The 18,511-nt window shown below is 55.2% G+C and overlaps 1 protein-coding gene across 2 annotated transcripts; it reads left to right on the top strand.

Annotated features, from left to right (window-relative positions):
* The first annotated feature begins 181 nt into the window (after positions 1 to 181).
* On the top strand, positions 182 to 12,954 carry SLC27A4 (solute carrier family 27 member 4). 2 transcript variants are annotated; one of them, XM_036261925.1, is made up of 13 exons: positions 182 to 458; positions 1,757 to 1,923; positions 3,481 to 3,875; positions 5,412 to 5,570; positions 7,034 to 7,103; positions 7,208 to 7,299; positions 8,311 to 8,420; positions 8,652 to 8,861; positions 9,028 to 9,154; positions 9,770 to 9,904; positions 10,125 to 10,289; positions 10,383 to 10,529; positions 11,982 to 12,954. In XM_036261925.1, exons 2-13 carry the CDS (start codon positions 1,763 to 1,765, stop codon positions 12,137 to 12,139), a joined length of 1,929 nt encoding a protein of 642 aa, XP_036117818.1. In that variant the 5' UTR covers positions 182 to 458; positions 1,757 to 1,762; the 3' UTR covers positions 12,140 to 12,954. The 2 variants fall into 2 exon arrangements, with proteins under 2 accessions (XP_036117818.1, XP_036117817.1); XM_036261924.1 differs by lacking the exon at positions 182 to 458 and having other exon boundaries at positions 1,454 to 1,923.
* The last annotated feature ends 5,557 nt before the right edge of the window (positions 12,955 to 18,511 follow it).

The following is an 18,511-nucleotide window of genomic DNA, read 5'->3' as shown; positions in this document are numbered from 1 at the left end:
CCACACCTCGGGTCCCAGGCAGAGCCGGTCAGTCCTTACAGGTTCTGGGGAGGGGAGGGTCTCTGCTGCGCGGACTACAACTCCCAGAGTGCCACGTGAGGCGCCGGCGGAGGCCGTCGGCACAGGGCGGGCTGGGCCCGGCGGCGTCAGGCGCGCTGGGGCTGCGCAGCCCCTCCGGTTCTGCGGCTCGCCTGCCGTGGGGAGGGCGCGGAAGGCGGCTAGCCGGCCGGCGCAGCCGGTTTGGGCTGCTGGAGGTGGACGGGGGAGGAGCGCCGCGGGCGGGCAGTGCCGAGCGGCGGGCAGCACTGGCCGGGTCATGCAGGGAGCAGAACCGGCGAAGGGCTGCTGAGACCCGGCTCTGCGCGCCCAGGGGCGGCTGATGCCCCCTGCGCTCCCCACTCCTCTGCCGCAGCCGGGCCGCATCTGGACGGGGCGCCGCGCGGCGGGGCCGACGCCGGGTGAGCATAGGCCAGGCGAGTGGGTCCCCGGGCGGGGAAATGTGCCGGGCTCCGTCTTGGGGAGGTGATGGTGCTGGCCTGGGTGGGCGGCTCGCCCTGCTACTCTCTTTGCCGGGTGCTTTGCTACCCTGGCTCTTTCGGGGCCAGGGCTGTCCCCAGTGACCTGGGACAGGTGCCCTTAGGAACTAGGCATCCCCTTCTGTCCACATTCCAACCCCCAGCCCTGCGGCCGGGCTCCCACCCTCTGTTCTGGCGGGCTCTGGAAGGCCAGAGATCTGAGGACCTTGGAGATCCTGGCTTTGGAGTTGGGGTCGCTGGTTCAGTACTCCTCCCAGCTTTTCCTTTTCGCGTGAAGGAGGGGGAGATGGTCTCTAAGGGCTCCCTGTGGTCCAGACCATATCCTCATCCTGGCTTGGAACTTTCATGCTACATTACAGCCGTGACCTTCACCCCCTCCCCAGGAATAGGAGGACCTGAAGAAAGATTCAGACCCATCTGCCGCCCTCTTGAGCAAATCCCAAGGAATAGAACCCGTGTCCTAATCTCAACCCAGCCAGCTTTTTCTATCCCCCTGAGCCCAATCCCCAAATATTTATTTGAGTGGCTTAATGAGTGTGCTTATTGGGGTTCCTTCAAGGCCCTCTTCCTCTCAATCATCTTTCCCCATTTGGGCGGTCACCTCTCAGGCATCTCCGGACTCTACCCCTTTTGCTCTGTCGCCCTCTATGGGCCAGCAGAGGCGTGGCGCTGCCAGAGCCTCTGAGCAGGGCCCCTTCCCAGAAGCTGCCCCTTTGGGTATTGTGGCTTGGCCTGGTCATCCACAGAAGCTCCCTAGGTCTTTGGGTATGAAGTTAAGGCAGAGGTGCTTAAGTTAGTACCCTTCTCCAAGCCATTTTGGTTAGGGACCCTGGATATCAGGAGAGTGAACTGTCCTATTTTGGCTGGAAGGGTTTCTGAGAGCAAGTCTCACTACACCCATTGCACAGAGAGGGAGACTAAGTCATAACGTAGGAAAGAGACTTGGCCAAGGTCACTCGGAGAATCATGGTCAGATATGGGACAAGGGTGCTAGAACTTAGCCTCCTGCCTGTCATTTCTGGAACTCCTCACCTCAACTCTCGTGCCTTTAACATGCTCCTTCCAGACAGTCCTGGAGAAGGAACCTAGCATCAGCCACCTCACTCAGTATTGCTAAGCCTCACTAAGGTTGACCCCTTGAGATCAGAGTGGCCTGGCAGACTGGGCCAGGAAGTGGGGAGCCTAGACATTTGATTCCAATGACTACTGTGTGCTCACAGGTCACAATGCTGCTCGGGGCATCTCTCATGGGAGTGTTGCTATTCTCCAAGCTGGTGCTGAAACTGCCCTGGACTCAGGTAGGGTTTTCCGTGCTGCTCCTCTACCTGGGGTCCGGTGGCTGGCGCTTTGTCCGGATCTTCATCAAGACCATCAGGCGCGATGTCTTGTGAGTACCTGGTCTAGCCCTTCCTGGAGTCTCTCACACCTCTCTGGGCTTTTAGTCCCCAACATTTCCCCAGACCAGACCTGTGGTTTCTACCAGCACAGGGTACCTGGGCCCCAAAGCAGCAGCCTCTTCATACCCTTCCCCTGGCACTAGTACCTAGACCTCCATCTCCAAGGTCACAGTCTCCTGGGAAATCTCCCTAACTTGGTGCTCCTTAGCCTGGGGCAGACTGGGGGCCTGGGACATAACATGGAACACCAGATGTGTCAAGGAGACATCTGAAAGGGGTCCCAAGGACATGCTGTAGCTTGTGAGAGGGTGACAAGAACTCTATGGGAAAGGTCCTATCCTTGGGTTGGCATGAGCTCGAGAGGGCACTTCAAGAGCAGGACCCGGAATCAGATGTCTGGGAGAACCTGCTCCCCAGAGAATGTCAGGTGTGCTCAACTGGGATATCCTGTACCAGAAACACCTGCTGTCACCTCTGTGCCAGGTGCCAGGTGCCAGGTGCCAGGCTCAGGGGCCCAGAGAGGAACAAGGAGACCCAGTCCCAGGCCAAGCTTGGACTGGACGGGGAGATCACTAGGGGATGCAGTAAATTCCTAAACTGGCAGTACCATGTGGGCAGAGACCCTGGCAGTCTTGCTCACAGTAGTGTCCCAGTGCCCAGCACAGTGACCCACACCCAGAACAGGCAGCTCAGTACTTGTCAGTCTATCTGAGTTTGTTGCAAAAGGGAAGTACCCACTGCAGCAAGGGTGGTAGCAGCAGAGAGCTGTGGGAGCACAGACAGGAGCGATGGCTTTAGGCCAGGGCCTTGGGCAATCAGAGAAGGCCTCCTGGAGGAAAAGTAGTTGTTCTTGAAAGATACCTCCAGGTGGCGGGATCAGGGGTTCCAGCCAAAGGGCATAGCATCAGCAAAGGCAAAGAGGCTGGGAAGCTGGAGAGTTCAGGAGTCAGCAGGGGCAGGGCAGAAAAGTGGGGTGTGGCCAGCGATTCCACAAACACTTGCTGAACATCTCTGTTCCTGGCACTGAGCAGGGCCTGGAGGACAAGGTGGTGAAAATGACAGAGCTCTCCCCTTGCTGGGCTCAGAGAGGAAGACTGGACTGATCATAGACATCCTTTATTTATTGTAGCAACATGGTAGGGGTATGAGATGGCATTGTGGGAGGCCCCGAAAGAGACCTTGATGGGCCCTGGAGTCCCAGAAGGCTCTGGCAGAGCAGCAGACTCAGAGTAGACATGGACGATGGTAGTGGTTGAACTCTGGAGCCAGAGAGGACCGGGCTTCATATCTCAGTTTGACCACATTCTACCTGTGAAGCCAGGACAAGCCATCTGCTGGCAGAGCCTCAGTTTCCCCCTCTGTACAGGAGAGGGAGTAATCGTCCTGGTCCCGGTGTGACATCAGGGAGCTGGTGCTTGACGAGGGGGCTGTTGCATGTGATTTGGGCTCACGAGCCTCAGGCCCGTGGGGCAGCACCCTGGGCCAGGGGCTCAGGACCGACACTGCCAACCCCAGCAGTCACAGCTCCCTTGCTGGCTCCCACATAGTGGCGGCATGGTGCTCCTGAAGGTGAAGGCGAAGGTCCGGCGGTACCAGCGGCAGCGGTGGACGGTGCCCATTTTTTTTGCCTCGATGGTACAGCGCCACCCCAACAAGACGGCCCTGATCTTTGAGGGCACAGACACCCACTGGACTTTCCGCCAGCTGGACGACTACTCGAGCAGTGTGGCCAACTTCCTGCAGGCCCGGGGCCTGGCCTCTGGCGATGTAGCTGCCATCTTCATGGAGAACCGCAATGAGTTCGTAGGCCTATGGCTGGGCATGGCCAAGCTGGGTGTGGAGGCGGCCCTGATCAACACCAACCTCCGGCGGGATGCCCTGCGCCACTGCCTGACCACTTCCCGGGCCCGGGCCCTCATCTTTGGCAGTGAGATGGCTCCAGGTGAGTCCCAAAGGGGCAGAGGACAGGCAGGGAGTCCCATGGGACCTTGCACATGGAACCCCCTGCCAGCCCTTGGGGAGGCTATGTAGCTCAGAGGTTAAGAGCATGAGCCCCAGTCAGAGGTCCTGGGCTCTGCCACTGGTCAGCTAGTGACCCTGAGTGAGACTGGAATTCTCTCTGTCCCTCAGTTTCTTTACTGTAGTACCTACCTCATACCGTTTTTAAGATGATACTTCTTTTTTTTTTTAATTTATCCTCACCCAAGGACATGTTTGCATTTATCTTCAGATAGAGCGGGAGGGAGAGAGGGAGAGAAACATCAATGTGAGAGAGACACATAGACTGGTTGCCACCTACACAACCCCATCCGGGGCTGGGGACAAACTGCAACTGAGGCACATGTCCTTAGCAGGAACCAAACCCAAGACTCTCTGGTCTGCAGGCCAATGCTCTAACCGCTGAGCCAAACCGGCCAGGGCTCAAGATGATACTTCTGATACTTCACCTAAAGCACTGACAAAGTGGCTGATGCTAGATGAGCCCTCAGATTTAATGGCAACCATTCATGTGACTAAATAGACCTGACTGATCTCCTCATCTGTAAAATGGGAACAAGAACCCCTCTCTGCTGTCCTGTAGAGCTTCTGTTCTGTGTGCTCCCATGTTGGGCACTGAGCGTGGTGCTTTACAAGAGCAGTTCTCATCTTCACAAAGCCTGCTGAGGAAGGGACTGTCATCAGCTCTATAGACGAGGAGACTGAGGTTCATAGTGGTGTGAGGAACTCACCCAAGGTCATATGATTGTTAAGCCGTGGAACCAGATTTGACCTGGGCTTGGCCACAGTGTCCCCTGTTCTTTCTGCCCACACTGTTGAGGTTTTGGAATAATGGACAGGAAAGGTTACTGAGATGTTGAAAGGGGAGGAGGAAGGACTCAGCAGGGAGAGTGGAGATGTTTGCACAAAAAGAGGAGGCCAGAGGAAATGGGGACAGGTGACCAGGACTGGCCTGTGCCTAGGGCGGGTGAGCATCTCGATGACTGTAATGCCCAAGGGAGCCTGGGAGGAAGTTCTCACTGTCTGAAAAGGCTGGAGGGCTGCTGGCCTCTGAGCCCCACTCCTCCCTTCTTACCAGACCCCCAAGGACTAGCCTAGAACAGTGGATAAGAGCATAAACCTTGGTGTGAGATAGCACTGGCTTCAATTCCCAACTTCAGCACTTTCTGGTTGTGAGCAAGTCCCTCTCATTCTCAGAGCCTCAATTTTCTCATCTATAGAGTGGGCTGATATTGGTACCTACATCTTAGGGTGTGTGAGCAGGAGAAGGCATGTAAAGAGCTCACTGTGTAGTTAGCCAGCAGCTAATGGAAGCTGTTGCTGCTATCAGCATCTTCCTTCTAATGAGGTCCTGGGTGCTTCTCTCTCCCCCTACCCAGCCAGCCTCCCCTGCCAACATGCCCAGCCCTGACAGGAGCAGAGGTCCTAGGAACACAGGGTTTTCTGGCCTGCTCACTGATCTGCCCTGTCTGCCCCGCAGCTGTCTCTGAGATCCATGCCAGCCTGGACCATTCCATCAGCCTCTTCTGCTCTGGTTCGTGGGAGCCCAGCTTAATGCCCACCGGCACGGAGCACCTGGACCCCTTGTTGGAAGATGCCCCCAAGCACCTGCCCAGTCCCCCTGACAAGGGCTTCACAGGTGAGCCCCCTCACCCCCATGGAGGGGCTCTAAGATGGCCAGGGCATCAGGGCCAGAAGCCTGGGTTCTTCTGCATACTTGCTGTGTGACCTGGAGTGAGTCATGTCACCTCCCTTTTCCCTCTGTGAAAATGGGGACAATAACCCTGGGTTACTGTGCAGGTTAAATGAGCTGATGTGTATGAAAGTGTTAGGCATGATGACGAATACACAGGAGCTCACATAATCCAATTTTGACTTGTTGAACAAGCCTTCATGGATGCCTAACATGTTCAGGTTCATGTGGAGCCCAGGAACCGCTGTTTCTGAATTTTGTTTGGGGTTGGGCTAGGGGCAAGACCCTTTAATAGTCATCCAGCACCTGCTCAGTGCAGGCCCCTCTTGGGCTTTGATCCTCTCTCTGCACTGAGCTACCTGCCTTCTCCCCTCCTCCAGGCAGCCCCGCAGGCTCTCTTGCCTCTCTTCCTCCACACTGCCTTGTGGAGCCCAGAGCTTGCTGGATCTCCTGGTGGCTCAGACCTTGGACTGAGTTCATATCTTGGCTCCATTGCTTCCCTTGTGTGACCCTGAACACCTGAGCTGCCTCTGAGCCTTGGGTTTCTACAGCCAGAGAATTGGGGGTGGTAACAGAACCTATTTTATGGAGTGACTTTGAGGATTGAAAAAGATGCAGTGGGAAGCTAGGGTGTGACAGGAAGGGTTCAGTAACTGCTCATTGTCCTCATTATAGTCATTTAACCTCTGTCATATGCAGATCATATCTGCTGGTGCTTTTGTAAGTCACTTGAGGGCAGGGACTCAGGCTGGTTCAGCCTGTTGCCCTCACGCTGTGCAGCCTAGGGCTGGCATACAGCAGGCATCCAGAGAGCAGAAGAGCAGGAGATGGTTGGTATGCAACATGCAGTCATCCCATGGTGTTCTGGACCTCCTGGAACCTCCAGCCTGGTAGGGCTGAGCCTCCTGCAGAAACCGTAATGCAACAGTTCCTGGACTGGGCTAAGGGTGGGAAAAAGAACTGGTCAGCACCCTGCTTCCTGCAGCTAATGCCTCTCCGTGCTCTAAGATTCGGGGTAGGCATCACCTCCTTTAGGAAGCCCTCCCTGTTGCCACCTCCCCTCCCTGACAGGCCCTGTGCTTCCTGACACTTTGTGCTTGGTATTGGAATGCCTGTCTTCATCTGCCTGTCCCACTTGGCTGCAGCCTCCACCAGGGCAGAGCCTGTATCCATCTTAGTCACCGATGTCTCTCTGGGCCTGGCAGAGTGACGGCCCAGAAAGTTTGTTGACGGAACAGATGCAGGCATTAGAGCTGAGAGTGGTGTCTGGGGTCATCAGAGTAGGTCTTTGGAGGAGGTGCGAAGGGAGTAGGCATTGAATGATGCACGCATACAGATGTCCCGTCTGACTCCGTGCTCATCCCTGTGCTGCCCCCTCCCACAGCTGCTTACGTGTCTGTTTTCTTCAGATAAGCTCTTCTACATCTACACATCGGGCACCACAGGGCTGCCCAAAGCTGCCATCGTGGTGCACAGCAGGTAAGGGGCAGGTGCCTGGGGGGAGCTGCGGGTGACAGGGCCGAGGAGCCTCCCTTCCTGCCTTTCCAGGGGCCCACTGAGCTCCCTGCCCTCTGCCCTCCCAGGTATTATCGCATGGCTGCCCTGGTGTACTATGGATTTCGCATGCGGCCTGATGACATTGTCTACGACTGCCTCCCACTCTACCACTCTGCAGGTAACCTGGGCCCACCCCTCCATCTCCAAAACGCCTAGGGCCTCAGGAACCCCACCACTCTTGGCAGCAGCACGTTTGAGTTGAAACACATGAGCTTTGGAGTCAAATCAAGAGTTTGAATCCAGATGTACCCATTGACTGGAGCTCTGAAAGGGTGGACACACACGCCTGATGGCATGCATGGCCGTGTTCTGCAGGGCATCTGGGCTGCTCTGACTGTTCAGCTCATTTCCACAGATGTGCATGGCCTTGTTGCTTGGTCTTAAGAGCTTAAGGGAAGACAGAGATGGAATAAATCTAGTTCCTGTCCGCAGGGTGCTTAGAGTTGGGTGTCTCTTTGGGGCAGGATGAATGATGGGAACCCACTTTACATGATGCAAGAAATGGCATGGTGAGTGTGGGGGGGCCAGGGAACAGGAGCTCAGCTCGTGATGGCCAGGAAGTCTCCCTGGAAGAGGTACACCCGAGGCAGGCAGATGAGAGGTGCAGAAGCCAGGCAGGCTACCTTGGTTCCCCCTGTTGAATGGCAGCATTACGGTTATAGAAGCAGGAACTCGGTGCCAGCTTTGTTTTTTGTTTTTTAATCCTCACCTGGGGATATTTTTTGATATTTTGTTCAGATAGAGTGGGAGGGAGAGAGAGAGACACATCGACATGAAAGGGACACATCGAGTGGTTGCCACCGGGCCAGGGACAAACTGCAACCGAGGTATGCGCCCTTAGCGGGAACCGAGCCCAGTTCTCTCCGGACCGCAGGCCGACGCTCTAACCGCTGAGCCAAACCGGCCAGGGTGAACACGTGCTTTGGAGGCTCTGGGGGAATGTGTACTTGATCCCATAGGCACAGGGGAGCCATGGAAGATGTCTGACTAAGGAGTGATATCATCAGTGTTGGAGGAAGAGGACAGGAAAGAGAGAGACCAAGGGAAAGGACCTTTGGGCTGGGGAAGCGGAAGCTCTGGAGGGAAGGGTCTCCCATGTCGCTGACCTCCAGGCCCACTCTGCCTTCAGGAAACATCGTGGGAATGGGGCAGTGCCTGCTCCATGGCATGACAGTGGTCATCCGGAAGAAGTTCTCAGCCTCCCGGTTCTGGGATGATTGCATCAAGTACAACTGCACAGTGAGTGACCGTGGAGGGGATGAGCATCCCTGTCCCCTCACTCGGGGACTTCTGTCTTACAGCTGAGGCAGCCAGTTGTTCATTGTTCAGATGGGGAGATGCAGGCCCAGAGAGGAAAGAGATTGCCCCTGGGAGGGAGGGACCGCTAGTAGTGGGAGGGGCCTGAGGGACTGGGAGGTGGGACATGAGAGCAACCTCAGGGACCCAGGCTCACGCCAAGTCTGCCTCCAGATTGTGCAGTACATTGGTGAGCTGTGCCGCTACCTCCTGAACCAGCCGTCCCGGGTCGTGGAAAAGCAGCACCGGGTGCGCATGGCGCTGGGCAACGGCCTCCGGCAGTCCATATGGACCGAATTTTCTAGTCGCTTCAACATCCCCCAGGTGGCTGAGTTCTATGGGGCCACTGAGTGCAACTGCAGCTTGGGCAACTTCGACGGCCAGGTATGACCCAGGCTGAGGACGTGGGTGGACCGTGGGAGGCACTGGCAGCAGAGGGGAGGGCAGTTCCGGCGAGAGGGTGCGGACACTGGAGTGTCTCCACATACACACACAGTGTCCAGTTTCGGGCGCATGGGGACAGCCCAGGCCTAAGTCTTAGCCTTTACAGGTAGGAGCCTGTGGCTTCAACAGCCGCATCCTGTCCTTCGTGTACCCAATCCGGCTGGTACGTGTCAACGAAGACACCATGGAGCTGATCCGGGGGCCCAATGGTGTCTGCCTTCCCTGCCAACCAGGTCTGCCCTAGGGTTGGAATGGAGGGTCAGAGGGGGAGGGGTTGGCCCAGGAGGGAGACAAGATGGGTGGGTCTGACCAGTGGGTCAGTCAGTTCTGCTCTTAGGGCTACAAGTCATTTATTCCATCCATCCATCAATCAGTTCATTTGTTCTTTCGTGTTGAAGACCCTGGGTCCAGGCTTCCTAGGAGGATCCTGGCTCAGCCCTTGAGCTCTGTGCCGAGGCCCTGCAGCTGCAGTGGGGCCCATGGCAGCACTGCCTCGGGCTGGCCCTGAGGATCACGTGGTGCAGAACAGGAAGCTCTCCGAGCTGGGCCACGAACGCAGGGCGTGCTGGCCAGACTGTCCATGTAGGGCCCAGCCACCCTTTCATCTATTTGTTCATCTTTCCATCGGCTCAGTTGACCAGATATCACTGAGTGCCCACGTGTGTCAGACCTGTCAAGACACGCTTCCTGCCCTGGGGGGCTCCCGGGCTGGGAGTGGGGGAGGTGGGCATTTCTGTGGGAAGCATTGTGACCAGAAGTCAGATCAACATGCAGGGTGCACTTGGGGGCCGGGGAACCAGTGGAAGAGACCACCCAGTGCAAATCTGGCCCCCCTTCCCTGCCCCCAGGTGAGCCAGGCCAGCTGGTGGGCCGCATCATCCAGCAAGACCCCCTGCGGCGCTTCGATGGCTACCTCAACCAGGGTGCCAACAATAAGATCGCTAAGGATGTCTTCAAGAAGGGGGACCAGGCCTACCTCACTGGTAGGTGGGCACCCCTCCTTAGCCCTTCACAGCCCCATCAGAGGGTAGAAAGGTGGGAAGGTGCCTCCCCCACCTTCAGAGAACACCTCCCCAGGACTCCCTCCAGTCCCACTCCCTCCAGTCAAGAGAATCCTTGGGATCTGGCGAGGACTGCCTGGCCCAAGCCCCTGGGCCATGAGCTAGGCTGGCCCAAGTGCTACCTCACATAACCCCTCCCTAGGCGACGTACTGGTGATGGATGAGCTGGGCTACCTGTATTTCCGAGACCGCACGGGGGACACGTTCCGCTGGAAAGGCGAGAACGTGTCCACCACGGAGGTGGAGGGCACCCTTAGCCGCCTGCTAGACATGGCTGATGTGGCAGTGTACGGCGTCCAGGTGCCAGGTATCTGTGTGGGGAGGTGGGAGGGGCCAGGTGTGTGGGGAGGTGCCATCCGGGGGCACTGCCAGCTGCTCACTGTTCACTCACTACCCTCAGGAACCGAGGGCCGAGCTGGAATGGCTGCTGTGGCCAACCCCAACGGCAGCTGTGACCTGGAGCGCTTTGCACAGCTCCTGCAGAAGGAGCTTCCCCTCTATGCCCGTCCCATCTTCCTGCGCTTCCTGCCCGAGCTTCACAAAACAGGTCTGTCCCCTCCCCTGCTCCAGGTTGCAGGTTTCAGGCCCAGGCCCTGTCGCGGTTCCTTCTGGAGAGACCTGGGTGGCTGTCACTTGACCTTCACCGATAGCCTAGTCAGGTAGTTGATAAACTGGCCTCCCTGTGTACAAGTGAGCAGATCGGGCCTTCAGAGAGAGGAGGGTCATCCGTTCATTAATGGAACGAATACCGAGTACCTGCTGTGTGCCAGCCACTGTGCCAGGCCTTGGGAGTGTAGGTAACGATTTCTGAGAGGGCCTGTGCTGTCTTGGAGCTTCTAGAGCAATAGCGGAGGCAGCCTCGGGACAAGGAATCCCAGAGGAAGAATGGACTACAGATCAAACTGACAGAAAAGTGAATGAAAGTGGGTCGGGAGGACTGCGTGAGTGTGGGAGGCATTCTGGGCTGTGGGAGCAGCAAGTGTGAAGTCCACGACAGGAAGGCCCTTGGACACTAGAGTGGTGAAAGGAGGCCCCCAAAGTTGGAGCCAGGGAAAGGGGTGGGCAGTAGCATGAGGTGGGAGAGAGGCTAGCAGGGTCCAGAAGCCCAGAGCCTTGTGGGCTGGGGTAGGGGCAGTAGGGAGCCCCAGAAGTGTTTGAGCAGGGTAGTAACCTGGTCAGATTCATGTTCTACACAGCCCTCTGGCTGCTGTGTGAAGAGTGGGAGAGGGCTGCAGGCAGCAGGTGGGGAAATGAGTGAGTGGTTGTCATCCAGGGGAGACATGCGTGGTGGGTCTACCATTGCACGGCAAGGTGGTGCCATTCTTTGGTCTGTTGGTCCACTGATGTTATCTGGTGGGCAGGAAGCCCGTGCTCAGACCCCCCACTCTGCTCTCCTCAGTCTTGGGAGGCCCTGCCCTGGCTCTTCCCACTCTTCAGCCTCCAGCCTCATCTGATGGCTGCCTCCCACGTGGTCATCATGTCATCCCTGCCTCGATAGCATTAAGAAAAAAACCACTGCTGCTTACACTATCTTAGAGATGTTAAAATCTGAAAACATGTGCATCTTAGACTCCATAGAGTATGGATGAACTCCTAGGGTTGATGAGCAGATTAAATGCCATTTGTTACACCTGTACCTGGGAAGCGCTCAGACAAAAGGAGCCATCACAGAAGACCCACGTCTGTACCTCCCTCTGCTGTCACTCAGTGTGTGGTCTTGGACAAATAGTTTCCCTCTTCAGGTCTCAGTTTCACCATTTGTCAAAAGGGGGTGGCTAATGCAGTCCCTCCACCCCTTGGCCAGCACTGCTCTGACAAGCAGTACATAATGAAATGGATGGAGCCTTCTTTGAAAACTGTAAAGGGATCTGCCTTCCACATGTGCCCTTTCCTATGTCTCTGTGGCCCTCCTCTATCCATCTTCAGCTCTTGTGGGTGGGTTCCCCACAGCTCAGCACCTGCCCTGCACCCTGACTCTTCCCGTCTTCTGCTCCCTCAGGGACATTCAAGTTCCAGAAGACAGAGCTGCGCAAGGAGGGCTTTGACCCTACAGTTGTGAAAGACTTGCTGTTCTATCTCGATGCCCGGAAGGGCCGATATGTCCCGCTGGACCAAGAGGCCTACACCCGAATCCAGGCCGGCGAGGAGAAGCTGTGATTTGCCCCGAGTCCCTCTCAGGGCCAGAGGTTGCTGGATCCAGAGCCCCAGCTCCCACCCCAGAGGGGTCCTGGGCAATGCCAGACCAAAGCAAGCAGGGCTTGGCACCTCAATTGTGAGGTGCTGACCCCCACCCCGTTCAAACTGCCAAGTGACTCACTGCCACCGCCCCCTGCCCTAGCAGCTTTCTGTGAAAGCCTCATGTCGTCCACTTATGTCTTCGAGGCCAGGCAGGGCCCCAGGCTAAGACTGACTGGGTCCCTCAGGATGATGTCTTAGGTCAGGGGTGGTGAGGGTTGCCAAGCACTGCTCAGAGAGCCAGGGAGTTTGTAAATGGGACTGGGGCAGAGGCCCCCAGACTCAGGAAGCCAGCAGAATGGGCAGGTATAGAAGTGGCCGTCAATCAGCTGGTTGAAGAGGATCCTGGCCCTGGAGCTGCTCCAGTGTGACTCAGCTCTACCTGTGCCTCCAGTAGGATGGGAGAAGGACCTCGACCTGCAGCAGGCTGCCTGGACTGAGCATCCTCCCTCTCTGATCCTCTCCCTAGGTGGCTGCCTGGCTGTCCCTCAGGCAGGGCCTTTCTGTCTTTGTGGGTCTGTCCATGTCACCTCCATCTCAGTCCTGACCTGGCTTTAAGAGGAGGGATCGGGGGCACTCAGAGGCCAATAAACTCTGCCTTGACTCCCCCCAGCCTGTGCGCATGCCACCTAAGCTCGCCCCAGCCTGCTAGGGCCCCACCTTCCCCTCTGGCCCATTCACTCACTTGAACTTAGGGCAGGTAAGAGGCCACAGCCCCACATTTCAGTTCCCACCTGAATCTTAGGCAAGTGACTCAGTATTATCAATGAAATGGGAATAATCGGAGATTCAGAGAGCTGAAGGTAGCCAATATGAGGAAAGGGCTGCTCAGAGTGTTGGAGAGAGAAAACCCTAACCCAGAGCAGGATCCCACCTCCAGACCTTGTTCAGGCTGTTCCCTTTGCCTGGGGTGCATTTCCCCAGGGGTTTGGAGGCTGTGCCCAGGCAGAGCAGGGTTGCCTGGCCGGTTCTGGCAGTGTCCAGAAGCTCCCTGGAGCAGTCTTACCAGGGCTGTGGAGTCAGCAATGCAGGTGGAGAGCCAGCTGTGCCCTTGGTCCCATCACTAGAGTCACACCCAAGCTGGAAATGCATGGCCTGAAAGGCGTCTGACCCAGCCCAGGGCATTAGACACTGACCCTAGTTTTTATCTTCACTGACCCTCACCACTGTGTCACTTGGCTGAGGACACAGGCAAGTAGTGGGGGCTGGAATGCAAACTCCAGCTCGGGCCCTTCCCACTGCTCCACCCATCGGTGCAGAAGACAACAGGAAAAGCAGAAGAGCTCCCATTCCACACATGCCTGTGGAGCACATTGTGGGCCACACCCTAGGCCAGCAGCTGACAGTTCAAGTGGAGGGTGGTCAGGATAAGAAATATGGGTTGCCTCCTGGAGAAGTGATCTTTGAAAGAGAAGTCTGGTGCTTCTGTGGGGGGCATATGGGGTGAGAGAGTGGCAGTTGGCACCTTGGAAAGATGCTAAGGGTGGGCAGCAGGCATGGCTGCAGTGCTCGAATATAACCGGCAGAGGGCGTGCAAAGCTTGCAGAATCCAGCTTGGACTTTAGAACTCAGCCTAGGCAAGCAGGGAGGAGGGGCTAAGTCCCCTCCCCTCTAGGCAGGTACATATGTTTTTTGGTTTTTTTAAAAATTGATTTGAGAGAGAGAGAAACATCATTGGTTGCTCTTGTTCGCACCCGACCGGGGATGGAACCAGCAACCTGGGTATGACCAGGAATCGAACCTGAGACCTTTCAGTGTATGGACGATAGGGCCTTGTATCTCACCCTCAGCAGTGTGTGCTCTCCATAGGGAAGGAGCCCAAACCTCCAGGTTAAACACAGCCACCAAAGGCAGTGTGGAGGGGTAGAAGCTCCAGCTCAGGAGTCAGGCCTACATTCAAGTCCATTAGGCTCAGCCTCAGTTTCCTCTCCTGCAGGAATCTACATTACAATCTTTGTGAACATGTAATAGATCATGCATGGAAATCTTTTAGCATGGGGTCTGGTGCTCTCTGCTCAGTATGTAGAAGTTAAAAAGGAAGATATAGCTCTGGCCGGTGTGGCTCAGCAGTTAGAGCGTCAGCCTGCAGTCCAGAGGGACCCAGGTTCAGTTCCCACTAAAGGCATGCACCTCCGTTGCAGTTTGTCCCCGGCCCTGGTTGGGTTGTGCGGATGGCAACCACTCGATGTGTCCCTTTCACGTCGATGTTTCTCTCTCTGTCTCTCCCTCCCACTCTATCTGAACAAAATATGGAGAAATGTCCTCGGTGAGGATTAAAAAAAAAAAGGAAGATATATCCAGGTAGGTGTTAAGGCCCCAGACTAGGCCTAAGTTTCCCACTTCCATGAAGGGGTGGGGACTGGTGGGCCCCTGGGCCTTGCAGCCTTGTGCAAACCATGACTGTGAGTCGTCTCTATGCAGGCACTAGGTGCTTGTGACGTTAATGAATGAGAGCTGCTGTCTATTGGGAATTTCCTGCCGTTCAGATAGTGCTTCATGGTTTACAGAGCATCAGGTAATTTCATCTATGGAGCAGATTCTAAAGGCATTTGTGCAGGGGATGGTGTCGGGGTAAGGGAGCCCAAATAGAGACCCAGGCCCTAGATCTACTGTCTGGGGGCAGGGCAGAGGACGTGAGCAGTAAAAAAGTAAAGGGTAGCCCTGGCTGCTTTGACTCAGTGATTAGAGCTTCAGCCCGCGGTCCAGAGAGACTGGGGTTCGGTTCCCGCTAAGGACACGTACCTGGGTTACAGTTTGTCCCGGCCCGGTTGGGGTCATGTGGGTGGCAGCCAGTCAATGTATCTCTCTCACATTGATGTTTCTCTCTCTCTTCCTCCCTCTCTCCCTCTTGCTCTATCTGAAGATGAATGCAAAAATGTCCTTGGGTGAGGATGAAAAAAAAAGTAAAGAGTGTGTGTTTAACTGACTTAACCTGGTGCTCTGGTGGCAGGGTGTGTGTGTGTTTGGGGGGGGGGGGGTCCAGGTCAGAGAGACTTTTCAAGGAAGAGCTCCAAGAATCAGAGGGGAAGTGTGTTCCAGACAGGAGCAACAACAGGTAAAGACCTGGAAGTGAAGAGCAAGCCTATAGAAGAGCAGATTATAGAAGTGCAGTGAGGCTGTGGGGGACAGTTGAGGCAAGACCTGAAAAGTGAGTGGGACTTGTAATTGCGCACCTCCAGATACTGGAAGCCACACTAGAGATCCTAGTGTGGAGTCAAAATGCTTCCTTAGGCTTGCTAATAGCCACAACGCGGGGGGCACTTCCTATGTGCCAGGCGCTGTGCAAAGCAATTCATGTGCATTATTTCATTAAATCCATAACACAAAACAGCTGTTATTTTGATCTCCAATCCACAGATGAGAAATATGAGGCTCAGAGAGGCAGAGTCTCTCCACAGACTACAGAGCCTGTGAACGGCGGCGCTGGGATGCAGGCCCCCTTCCAGGAGCCTCAATGTTCCCATCTGCAACCTGCGCCGGGGAGGCTGGAAGAGGCCTGCCTCCAGCGTCCCCGGAGGTCCTACCGCCCTCGGGACAGGCAAGTGGCCGCCCAGGCCATTGCTTGGCCTATCACTTTCAATTCCTGGGAAGAAGGTTAAATACCTCCGAGGGGCCTATTGAAGCCGCGGCAAGGGAGGGGGCCCACCGAGTGACTTTCAAAGGAGCCTGAATGAGCGGCTGGCCCCTCCCCCCAAGGAGGAGGCCCTTGCTTCCTCCCGGCCTAATGATATTCTGGGCTCAGCCCTGGTCTTTGGCGGCAGTTTAACCCGAGCCGGGGAGGATTTCTTTCTCACTGATCTCAGCTTGACACCCAATTAGCACAAGAATGGGAGGAGGAAGCCTGCGAGAGGCGCCTCCCAGCCTCCCGGGGCGCACGAAGGGAGCCGGCGGGAAGACAAAGGGCAGCGGGCAGGGGGGCACCCGCGCCCTCGCTTCCCCCGCCGACCCTGCCATTGTCTCTCTAGCAGCTTCTGAGGGGATAGAGGCCAACGCCCGGGCTGGCTGGCCTACTGGAGGGGACAGGGGATGGGGCCCAAGCCCCTGCTCTGCGTGGGTCCCAGAGGAAGGCACTTGGGTGAGCTGGGCCCAACCAGAGACAGGTTCAGTGAGTAGAGGCAAGGATCCCGAAGGCACAGCAGCCTGGGATGAGGCCTGACATTTGGGGGGAGGGAGGGTCCCATAAACAAGTCATTGGTCCTGAGCCTCAGTTCTCAGTTTTCTCATTTGAAAAATGGGGATTGCCCTCACTGCATAGCTCAGTTGGTTAGAGCGAGTCCTGATATGCCAGGGTTGCAGGTTTGATCCTTGGTCAGGGCATACAAGAATCAACCAATGAATGCATAAATAAGTAGAACAACAAATACATGTTTGTCTCTCTCTCCCTCTCTCTAAAATCAATTTTTAAAAAAATTTGGAGCCCGCCCAGTGTGGCTCAGTGGCTGAGCATCGACCAAGAGGTCACCGGTTCGATTCCCAGTCAGGGCATATACCCAGGTTGTGGGCCAAATCCCCAGTGAGGGGCATGCAGGAGAGGGCCAATTGATGTTTCTATCTCTCTCCCACTCTCCCTTTCTCTCTAAGATCACTAAAGGGGAAAAAAAGTGTTTGTTTTTTTTAATTTGGAAAATGGGGATAATAGTCCCTGTAAGGAATCAATCAGGTAATGCATGTAAAGTACCTGGCAGGTGCAAAGTGGGCTTTCAATAAGTACTTGTTGAATGAAAAAGGTTGAGTGGGGTAGGCTCAGGAGCAGAGTGAGACCCAGGCATTCACAGAATGGGCTAATTTACCCAGAAATTAATTCCCAATCTCTGGGGCTGTGCAAGGGAAAATTGGGGAACCCTCTGCTGGTTGAGATGTGGGAAGGATTTTCACTCCCCTAGGAGGGAGTGAATGTCTCTGGCCTTCCCATGTGCCTTCTCCCTCCCTATCTCCACTTCCCACAATTTCTTTGGATTTGGGTTTAGAGGTGACTTCCAGGGTTGGATTAGGGGGCCTCCTCCTGCTCCCACAAGAGTCCTCCCCCAACACTGTGTCCCCCCTTCATAAAATGGATTGCACCCTGTGGCTTTTTTTTTTTTTGGTTATTGGTGTTTTACATTTTTCTGTCTCTGTCTCCTAGAACATCAGCCCCTGGAGGGCAGGGATCCCATTGGTTTTGTTCACTATTGTGTTCCCAGCACCAACACTGGGCCTGGCACTTAATAGGTGCTCAGTGAATGTTTGTGAAATGGATGACTCTTCAAATGCTCCCTAGTTCTCTGGTGCTGGAGGTGGGAGTTCTCAGGGTCAGAGGATATTAAACCCAGAGGTAAGCTGGATGTAGAGGTTCTACAGGCTTTGAATGATTTCTAGGAAGGCCCTTGTCTTGTTAGCAAAGAGATGCCAATAAATGACTTTGAGCAGCGGAGTGATATGTGTTCATTCATTCATTCAACAAGCACTTACCAAACCCCTAAAATGTACAGTACAAATACCATGAGATAGGGATCAAAGATGAATCAGGCAAGGTTTCTGCCCTGGGGGAGCTGAGTGCAGTGGAAGAATCTTAGATTATTTTTGCTGAAAGGACCTTAAGAGATCATTTGGTCCTAAACCTTTTTTATTTACATCACATCTTTTAAAATTTTTCCTTTATTGATTTGAGAGAGAGAGGAAGGGAGAGGGAGATAGAAACACCAATGAGAGACTGATGGGCCACCTCCTGCATGCCTCCCCACTGGGGATTTGACCCACAACCTGGGCATGTGCCCTGACTGGGAATTGAAACAAGTGACCTCCTGGTGCATGGGCTGATGCTTAACCACTAAGCCACTCCAGCTGGGCGGTCCTAAACCTTCCTTACTGATTGGGGAAACTGAGTTCCAGAGAGGGGAAGTGACCTACCCAGCATGGTGAATGTAGGGCCTCTCCATTTACCACAGGATTCCTTTGAGGACAGGGCTGCCCATAGAGTTGAAATGTACAATGAAGCCAAGGCCATACAGAGAGAGGTAGTAGACAAGCCTCCAGAGAAGAAGCAGGTGCAGATGAGAGGTGATGGAAGAATGTGGAAGAACATCAGCTTAGAAAGGAGACAAATCCAAATATGGTGACCAAATGGATGTAGGAGAGGATTAAGAACAATGCCCAAGGTTCTTGCTTGGGTGTTTCAGTGGGTGGCAGTGGTACATTTGAGGTGGGGGACACAGGAACCTTTTTAGGAAAAGAGGTGCTGTGCCAAAAACTCATTTAGTCCTCACTACAACCCTATGAAGTAGCAGCTGTTATTATCCCTATTTTACAGATGAGGAA

The sequence above is a fragment of the Molossus molossus genome, unplaced genomic scaffold, assembly GCF_014108415.1.
Source record: "Molossus molossus isolate mMolMol1 unplaced genomic scaffold, mMolMol1.p scaffold_m16_p_14, whole genome shotgun sequence".
In the NCBI taxonomy this organism is placed as follows: domain Eukaryota; kingdom Metazoa; phylum Chordata; class Mammalia; order Chiroptera; family Molossidae; genus Molossus; species Molossus molossus.
This window is presented reverse-complemented; position numbering and strand designations above follow the sequence as displayed.

Coding starts and splice junctions, on each gene's coding strand:
- SLC27A4 (XM_036261924.1), top strand. CDS start 1,736: ATGACTACTGTGTGCTCACAGGTCACAATGCTGCTCGGGGCATCTCTC. Junction 1,924..3,480: donor ACCATCAGGCGCGATGTCTT/GTGAGTACCTGG, acceptor GCTCCCACATAG/TGGCGGCATGGTGCTCCTGA. Junction 8,862..9,027: donor TGGGCAACTTCGACGGCCAG/GTATGACCCAGG, acceptor TAGCCTTTACAG/GTAGGAGCCTGTGGCTTCAA.